Here is an 8,944-nt window from a genome sequence, read left to right on the forward strand (position 1 = left end):
ACTACTTTGGCCTGGCAACTCTCCAGACTGTAACTGTATTGAGCCATGCTGGTTCTACATGAAGAGAGAGACTACAAAGAAAGGAGCTCCACAGTCAAGAACGGAGGCAACTAGAATCTGGCTAAATTGCTGGAGAGATCTCCCACAAGCTAAGATCCAAGCTTGGATTGAGCGTATTCTTATACATATTCCAAAGATAATTGAGCTACAAGGTGGTAATGAGTATATAGAGGGGAGAGATAGGCGTTGTGTAGGAGAGCGGCCAGATTTCGGCTAAATTATTCTTGGCAGGACAAAACTTTTGTGAGGCACCTCCGTAACTGAGAATATAATACTTAGGTTATTATAACCCCCCCCTTAATCTTGTTACATAAAAAGTAAGCAGCGAGTAGTAGTTTCGATATACCAATTGATTTATGTTTGCAGGAGAGTGAGAACCTTGGTTGAAATATGTGCTCGACCATTGAAATAGACTTTTTTTTTGGCTTAGCTTATGGGGAGTAAGCTTTGAAAATGCCGTTGGCCGAGTATAAAAAAGATGATCTGACAGGGTGGGTTATGGATTGCTTGGATTAGCAGTCACTGGCATAGTATACACTTGTTAGCTTCACAGGTCTTGTAATAATACACAAATATAAAGCAGCGCTTACACCATACAACACACACACACATTGGGATAGCGCTTAGGTCATGCCACGCAAAGCGAGACCAAACCCCCCCCCTTACTCGTGACCATCTTGCACGGCTCAGAACCCGGTATCCCGTCACGCGACGTTTGTATTTTGGCGACTTCTTCCGGTTGGTGTTTTGGTGCCCCCATGTCTATCTAGGGACGCGTCGCCTTGCAGTCTACAAAAGATTGTCGCCTTTTTGTACAATTCAATATCCAAGGCTGCGCTCTGATAGGTAAGGTTTGATGTGGTCGGCTTCTTGTCGATAGCGCTCCGTCTTACTTGCAAGTTCCATTACGCGTCCGGATTTCGTGCTGACATGTGTTTCTGTCAGCCACTGATAGAGAAAGAAAGAAGAATGAAGAACTGATGATTTCTATTTTTTTTCTTCTCCCTCCAATCAAAGTTGACGATTAGGAATATAGTAGTTTGATGGGGCGAGATCTTTTGATATAGCGCGTAGCAAGTGTTTTACACAATGATATATATTCACGCCATTGGTTTCCTTGGAAAAACCCATACTGGCCGCTTCTTACATTGTCGAAGCCTTTTTCCAACTCACTGCGCTAACAAGACAGAGTCGGAACGCAAGTAACCTCTATGAGAAAGTCGCAGGAACACTATTGTTTTTTTTTGCCGTACATAATTAGCATGGTGAGTTTCCCTCTAGGTAATACGTGGATACGCAGTACAATTTCTCGTTGACGTGGACAGTAAATAAGCCAAACAAAAACCCCCCAAGTTTTTTTTTTTTTTAGGGGATCCGGTTACACCGTAGGTGATCCTCTGAAAATCCAACTGCTGCTCTCCAAATTACAGCACACGCTGGTAATGGTTGTAGAGAGAAACGAAATCCTAAGTCGGGTAGAGCTTAGAGAGATGACAGGAGTTGAGTAGATTCGTGTGGTGTGACGTGATGTGATTCGTGTGTCAATCTTTCCCCAACACGTGGCAGGACATGGAATTGGGACTAGGGATAAATGGCTTTACTGGTGGACAGGCAAAATGCAGATGAAGGAAAAAGGGTTTTTTTTATTGAATGCAATGTTGGTTTAAGGGGCTATGTACCTGCACTAGGGGAATGCTGGGTATGATGTGTATCGAGTGCGCGCGCATAGGAGGGAAGATTCTCCCGTATACAACAACGCACAACCATGGACTCGATCTGGCAGCACTTGGTAAAAACATGATTACGGAATGATTAATGCAGACATGGCCCAGACAGGAGCGCAATGGAGAAAAAAGAGGCGTCGTGATTATCTAACGTTTAGTGTTGCCTGTTCTTGTTGAGGCGTGTCAAGTACACAACCCCGCCTGGGGCCGCATAACAACGCGTCGAGCTTGACGTAGCATGTGGATTTGGCGTTGAGAGCTGCTCTTGGGCAGAACAAGGCCATGAAGCGGTGTATACAGAGGGGCTCCTCCTTTTGTGAGAAAATTGAAGGACGGACACCAAGAGCGTGGTGAGAAGGCGACTTTGCACAGTCGTGCCTCGTGGAGCGCGTGACCATGGCATCCCCACCTGACACCCCCCCGACACGTCATCGACTTGACACGATTGCCAGAAGGTTTGGATGGTAAGAGGCGCACGGCAACAGTACATGGCAAGAGATATGTCCAGCATGTCGTTGGCGCCTCAGCATTGCATTTTCAGGCGTGTCGGGGTCGGAGGAACAGTGTCGCGGTGCGCAGGCGAAACACGACGGAAGAGGGCGGAGCACCGGGCGCCGAGTCTCCAAACACCACCAAACCTAGCGTTGCAATCGGACATGGCAGATTGCCAAGGACATGCCGACTGGAGAGGAAACAGGGATGACATGAGAAACAGGCTCAGGCGGCTCGAGGGGCGCGCTCCTGTGCCAGTCATGACGGCTTACGGGCAGACGTTTTCGCGATAGCCTGCTGCGGCGGCTGGACTGGAGTTGAGCTGGACGAGGCCTTCAGCCCATGCCGAGGGCGAGCAAAAACAGCATTCTGGGGAGACTGCGGGCAGCGGAGACGGGCGTGGACAGGAAGCGCTCGACACTGGGGGTGCTGACAGGCGTCGTGTGCAGGCAAAGCTTATGGCGTGTAGGGGCGACGGGCAGGGCAGGCCGTGGGCACCAGAGGGGCGAGGACGAGAGCGCTTCTCGTGGATGGCGGCCACGCGCGCCGTGACGAAGGGGCCGCGAGGGGCATTGGACCAAGATGGAAAGCAAATGAGACAAGATCACCCTGACGCGCTCCAGGTCGCTGAAGGGGAGCGAGAGCTAGCGCACTTTTGCGGGTTGGGAAAAAGAGCGCATTTGGATCACACAGGCCCGCGACGTGGTATAAATTGGCCGCCCCCCCACCTGCACGCGCGCTCTTGCCCTATCGCAGACTCAGACTCTCCTCCACCACCACCACCACGACCATCCCCGTTGCTTTTGACCCGCTGCCTTTTGCTCCAACGCATCCATAGCCTGCCCATCGCCTCCAAGCCCACCCACAATGCCTCCCAAGAAGTCCACCACCCCTTCCAAGCCCAAGGCGTCGGCTTCTGCGCCCGCCCATGGCTCCTACATCGGTACGTGCTATATCGCCCTGGCACCGCACCACAGCCGTGTGCCCGCCCTGGGCGCCGCTTGCATCGTGGTCGCCGGCCAATGCTGACTTGATTTCGTAGACATGGTCAAGGATGCCATCATCAACGTGAGTCTATTCTCCCAGGCGCATTGCCAGTTGCCCCCCGCACCGCCCATGGCGACGCCAGCGCATCAGCGCGCCAAACACAACAACACACGGCCGGCCCTGTACCTCTTGTTGAATGTGATTACTGACGTGTTCTTTTCGCGATACAGCTCAAGGACCGCAATGGATCAAGGTTAGTCGCCCAATCTCCCACTCGGTGTTGCTGTCGCATCGCGTCACGCTCTCGTCTCAGCACGCCCCCTCTAAGCGCTCCCACTAACCTTTGCCTGCAGCCGTCAAGCCATCCAAAAGTACATCAAGGCCAACAACCAGCTCGGCAACCTGACCGACGTCGCCTTCCGCGGCCATGTCAACCGTGCCATTGCCTCTGGTGAGGAGAGGGGTGACTTTGCGCGTCCCAAGGGTAAGTGTTTCTCTTTGCACCAGTTCAACATAGCACCTTGATTCGTGACGCGTCTTTGCTGTGCTCCCCACCATCACTCTGTATCAACACTCCACTTGCACAATTCTAACATGTCACCCAGGCACATCTGGGCCAGTCAAGCTTGCTAAGAAGGAGGCTAAGCCTGCTGCTGCCACCAAGAAGTCTGACTCCAAGGCGGAGAAGAAGACTACTGAGAAGAAGACTGAGAAGAAGACAGCCGACAAGGCCACTGACAAGCCCGCCGAGAAGAAGACAGCCGACAAGGCCACTGACAAGCCCGCCGAGAAGAAGACTGCTGAGAAGAAGGAGAAGAAGCCTGCCGCCCCTAAGAAGGAGAAGGCCACTGCCACAGTATGTCTTGCGCTTTTGTTCATGTCAACTGTAACTAACGTAATTTGTAGAAGGAAAAGACGGAGAAGAAGCCTGCTGCCCCTAAGAAGGCCGCTGGCGCTGGTCGTCCCAAGAAGGAGAAGACCGAGAAGAAGACTACCAGTGCTGCTAAGCCCAAGGCCAATGCCAGCAAGCCTCGCAAGACTGCTGATAAGCCCAGTGGCGACGCTGACGTGCTCAACAAGACCAAGTCTGGCCGCGTGACCAAGGCTAAGCCTGCTGCCGCCAAGAAGGCCGCTGGCACAACAACAAAAAAGGAGCCCGCAGCCAAGAAGGCTGCTGCGCCTAAGAAGGCCACGACACCCAAGAAGAAGACGACGCCCAAGAAGGCTTCACCAAAGGCGGCCGTCAAGGCATGAGGTTGAAAGCCCTTTTTTCTCTTCGTCCCTTGTTGATATCGTTTCCTTTTGACGTGCTTCAGTCGTGCAGCGAAGCGCATGCTAGACTACACTTTCTTCACGGATTCCCTTTAAATTAAGTCTATGGGTTCTATTGGGCTGGGGGCGGAACAAACAGCGTTGATACCGGTGGGGAACACCAACGGATGGGATTAGGGTTTCGCGCGGTGTTGGGTTTGTCTCTCTCTATCTCTCTCCATCTCTGTGTGTGTGCAAGGCACTCTTCTTACGTCGAGTCGTATGTTGGCAGGGCGTTTTTTTGGGGGGGCGGGCGCGTCTTTGTTTTCAGTCTTGCAGCGCGCATGATCGGGTCCTTGTCTCTTTTTTTCTTGTTCGTTTTGTTTTGTTTTTCTCACCCTCTCCCACCCGCGCCCGGCAGTCACATATACATACGCGGCACTTGGGAGAGAGGGGGGGGAGAATGTGCCCTTTACGACGTGACGTTATCGTCTTTTTTGCAAAGCAAAAATGAAAAACTCAAATAATATTTTACCCAATTTCTTTCTAACTCCACATGGCGTTGTCTTGTTGTTTTGGTTGGGGGAGGACGCGGGTTTTTAAGTCACGTGTTGTGTTGTTTTGATGCGACGCGTCGATGGCCCACAAGATGAGATGAGATGAGATGAGATAAGATAAGACGAGTGCGAGGCGAGGCGCTCGGGGCATCTGTTCTTGGCTGTGGATGGAAGCATGCTGAACTCGCTACCACTTACCACCAACTGTTCAAGATCCCTCTCTATACATACATGTAGGCGCTCCTTGGCACATACGACTGAATCCTGCGAGCAAAAAATTATCAACGAGCTATTATACTTACAGCTCCCGCGAGCTGCTTTTCCTAGCCTGACTGATTCACATACACACACACACACACACACACCTATCCATCTCTCCAGGAAAGCTGAATAATACATCGATTGCCACATGAAAGCATTCCAGAGAATCCACATACACACGTGACCGTAGAGGTAAGTAGAGCAAAAAAGAGTAAGGAACACAGATACATAAGTAGTAGTTTCTCGTTTGAACGGAACCAGCGGAGTGAGCATCTGAACTTATACTATACAAATCACTAAAAACACAGTATCAAGGACAGTAGAGGAATGGGTTGTGTTGGGTTGGCAGAGAGCCTCGAACATATCTATTCATATATACAGATAAGCATCATGGTAATCTAAAACATAGCAAGATGCTTCTAATGGCAATAACTAGGGTGTTTAAACCCCCCCCCCCAAGCCGCTCGACAAAACATAATCGATGAACTTTTTCGTAAGTTTTTGTGGTTATTGTTGTTGTTGTTGTTGTAAATGTCTGGCCGTTGGGCATGTTCGTGTGTGATTTGGTTGGTTGGTTGGTTGGTTGGTTTAAGATGTGCTGTAGGCGCACTTGACGGGGTCGACGGCGTGGACAGCACGCGCCTTGAACTTGGTGCACGTGTCGAAGGAGCCAGTGGGGTTGTCCCAGCCCTGGAGCCAGATGGAGTACTTTGCGCCGACGGCCGGGGCGCAGGCCTGGAAGCCCGTGTCGTCGGCGTTGACGCTGCGGAAGACGAGGTAGCCGTCGTCGTTGACGACAAAGGTGGTGCGCTCGCTGTTGCGGCCTGCGGGCTGCACGCCAGTCGTGTACTGCATCAGGCCGCGGCCCATGCCGTCGCGGTACACGGCCATCTGCTGGGGTGGGTTGGCCGTGTACAGGTACAGGGCGTTGTCGCCGATGACAAAGTCGGCGTAGTTGTGGGGCTTGGGGCCGCACGAGGCGGTTTGGTTGGTGCCGCCCATGAGCAGTCCGTTGGCAGAGGCTTGCCACCAGAGGCCGTCAAAGTCGGTGCCAGGGGCCTCGGCAATCACATTGAAGACCTGGTTGGACTTGACAATGTCGTCGGCGGCGGCCAGAGGAGCGGCGGCGGAGATGGCAGCCAGGGCAGAGGCGGCGGCGGCGGTGGTGAACTTCATGTTGATTGTATGTTTGTGGTGAAGATTAATTCGATTAGGTGATTAGAGGTAGTGATTGAAATGAGATGGATAGGTTGTGCAAGTGCAGACTCAAGTTATAGGAGATGGTGGGACGAGGATAAGCTCCCAATTTGCGAAGTCTGGCCGTCGCTTATATACGTAGACAGAGCTCGTATTCCAAGAGGAGGCGATATGGCCCTGTGCGCGCATCCTACGTACTTTGCTAGCCTAGCTGTCCGCTGTCCGGGAGGGCCAAGTGAAGGGATGGACAGTGGGCTCGGCCGATTTACGCAATATTACTCCATGAAGTCATGTAGTATTGGTTGTTATTGACACATAGCGTGCCGTGATGTCATGTGCGCATTGATTATACGGTTGTTGGCATTCCAAGCACACACAGCTGCTGGATCATGTATCTCTGTGTGTGTTGACATGCATGCACAAGTCGAGAGAGAGGATATTGCTGTATAGGCCTTCCCTCCGCTTCCCCCTATCGTGTGCCATGGACCCAGGCGCATGGAAAACGACAGCGCACGAGAAATTGACAGGCGGTCGTGTTGCATGGAGCATGGCAGGGCATGGCATTGTGGGTTGCACGCGCGAATTGCAGCTGCAGCGTGCAACCCAGTCTGACTCTGATCTATTCTTGTCCACCGGCGTGCCAAGCGGCTTGGCGAGCCAATGGGGTTGTCCCGGTAGGCGAGAGGCCCCACCAACTAGGCTGTGCCGCTAGACCCGTTGCAAGCACAAGCGTCGTTTTTTTGCCTCCGACCCACGTCACCGCCTCTGACTTTGGATTTAACACCTCAATGCAACATCTTTACACAGACCACGGACAACGGGGGGGGGGGAGGGAATACAACCAGCCCCAGCCCTGTGCCGTCGGTGGCAGTGGCGCGGTTTACTAACTCAAGCTCCGAAATATGGGGACTGCTGGACCGGTTTTGCAGGGCCCAGGACTCGTGTTTTTGGGGTACCAGTGCCAGACCCCGAAGCTGTACATACACGCGAGGTGACTTTTACTTATTTCCCCCACAATGATGCAAAGCGCATTCCTTGTCTGGCAATACCCGCCACACCCAGCCCGCTAGCATCGGCAGAATAGCAGTAGCTTGCATCCTATTCTGGGAGCTTGCGCTACGGGTACAGCCACACATCACACAATCACCGTACTAGGTGTACTGTACTATACTCTTTTGCGGGCCCCGTTTTTTATTTTTAGTGTTATTTTGCCACAGCCCACCTGCTTACGGGAAACTCGGCATTCCCATCGTACACACGCTGCTCATGCACCGTATCCAGACAGACACTAATATTCAATATTGCAGCTGCCTACACTACACCTAGCTGTACAGCCTTGTGTGTGTGTGTGTGGTGCGCAAATGTAACGCAAGCTGAAATGCTCGTATTATGTCATACAAATGCGCTGGCTTGGTGAGAAATGCTGTGCTGTAGCCCGCGCGCCGTTAGAACGTGCTTCTAAACACTAAACTTTCTTTGGGCTGAGAAAGGACGTTAAACTACAATAATAATAAACACTAAACTGCTTTCGCAGCAATATTACTAACGTGCAGGGTCAGTAAGCTGGGCAGATCAGTAAGCTGGGCACCCCACCAAACTTCGCGCGACGTTCTGCGCAATTGAGCCACAACAACGTATTAAAATAATATAAAATTAAGATATATAGTTTACTATTTAGCTCTACATGAAGTCTAAGTATGTCCTTTAACGTGACACTTCGTGCACGTTAGCGGCGCGCGCCAACGTCGCTCACTAGCCTAGTTCTGGCTACCCCCTATAAGTAACCTTTCTGCCTCTGCCACAAGCTGCTGAGCCTGCTGCACCTGGAGTACCCCACTAGAAGCAATATATTAACGCTGTTGATCTTGCTTTTGCCGCTAACGCTGGTTCTTTTCACGTAGCTTCTTATTCTCCTCTGCAAGTATCGTTGCTAATTGCATTGTAAGCTAAGCGCTCTTAGCAAGCTGGCGTATCGCAACGCTTGTTGGACTCTCTGGCTGCTGGCGCAGTCGCTCTTAGAGATACCGCACCTGCTGCTGAAGCTCTGCTACTGTATGTGGTGTCTCTGTCTGCGTTACTGCCTGCGCTGTAGTGTTATTATCTGTGGTTGTCTGTGGTGGAGACGGTGTTCTGGCTACTGTGAGCGACGATAGAACGCGATCTAGACAAGGAGGGACAAGCCCTGTCGCCCGAAAGCCTGCCTGGATATTCTGCTGCGTAAAAATCTTCAGCCGGATCCGTGTATAGGCTGCAAGGAAGTCTATCTTGTCAACGTGGTAGACCCCATGCTGGGCGAGCTCCTCAACCTCGCGTCCGTACGCGCGCTTAAGAGGAGAGTAGCAGCTCACATCTAGAGGCTGGAGGAGGTGCGACGTGTGAGGCGGCATACAGAGAGTGATAATCTTATTCTTAGTG

General features: G+C 51.9%; 3 protein-coding genes across 3 annotated transcripts; 1 reads left to right on the top strand and 2 right to left on the bottom strand.

The window, feature by feature from the left end:
- Positions 1-2,307: 2,307 nt before the first annotated feature.
- SETTUDRAFT_159436 (uncharacterized protein) lies at positions 2,308-2,538 on the bottom strand (the record flags this gene model as incomplete). Its single annotated transcript, XM_008024590.1, has 1 exon — positions 2,308-2,538. The coding sequence occupies one exon, from the start codon at positions 2,536-2,538 to the stop codon at positions 2,308-2,310; it is 231 nt and encodes a 76-aa protein (XP_008022781.1).
- A 605-nt stretch (positions 2,539-3,143) lies between these two features.
- Positions 3,144-4,517, top strand: SETTUDRAFT_37528 (uncharacterized protein; the record flags this gene model as incomplete). Its single annotated transcript, XM_008024293.1, has 6 exons — positions 3,144-3,219; positions 3,319-3,344; positions 3,494-3,516; positions 3,617-3,747; positions 3,869-4,119; positions 4,170-4,517. The coding sequence occupies 6 exons, from the start codon at positions 3,144-3,146 to the stop codon at positions 4,515-4,517; spliced, it is 855 nt and encodes a 284-aa protein (XP_008022484.1).
- Positions 4,518-5,661: 1,144 nt separating this feature from the next.
- On the bottom strand, positions 5,662-6,612 carry SETTUDRAFT_167609 (uncharacterized protein). Its single transcript, XM_008024591.1, has one exon. It carries the CDS (start codon positions 6,506-6,508, stop codon positions 5,921-5,923), a length of 588 nt encoding a protein of 195 aa, XP_008022782.1. The 5' UTR covers positions 6,509-6,612; the 3' UTR covers positions 5,662-5,920.
- Positions 6,613-8,944: the final 2,332 nt, after the last annotated feature.

This window comes from Exserohilum turcica (assembly GCF_000359705.1).
Source record: "Exserohilum turcica Et28A unplaced genomic scaffold SETTUscaffold_12, whole genome shotgun sequence".
Classification (NCBI taxonomy): Eukaryota; Fungi; Ascomycota; class Dothideomycetes; order Pleosporales; family Pleosporaceae; genus Exserohilum; species Exserohilum turcicum.

Bases quoted from the DNA above. Each gene is read 5' to 3' on its own strand.
- SETTUDRAFT_167609 (XM_008024591.1), bottom strand. From the start codon at position 6,508: ATGAAGTTCACCACCGCCGCCGCCGCCTCTGCCCTGGCTGCCATCTCC.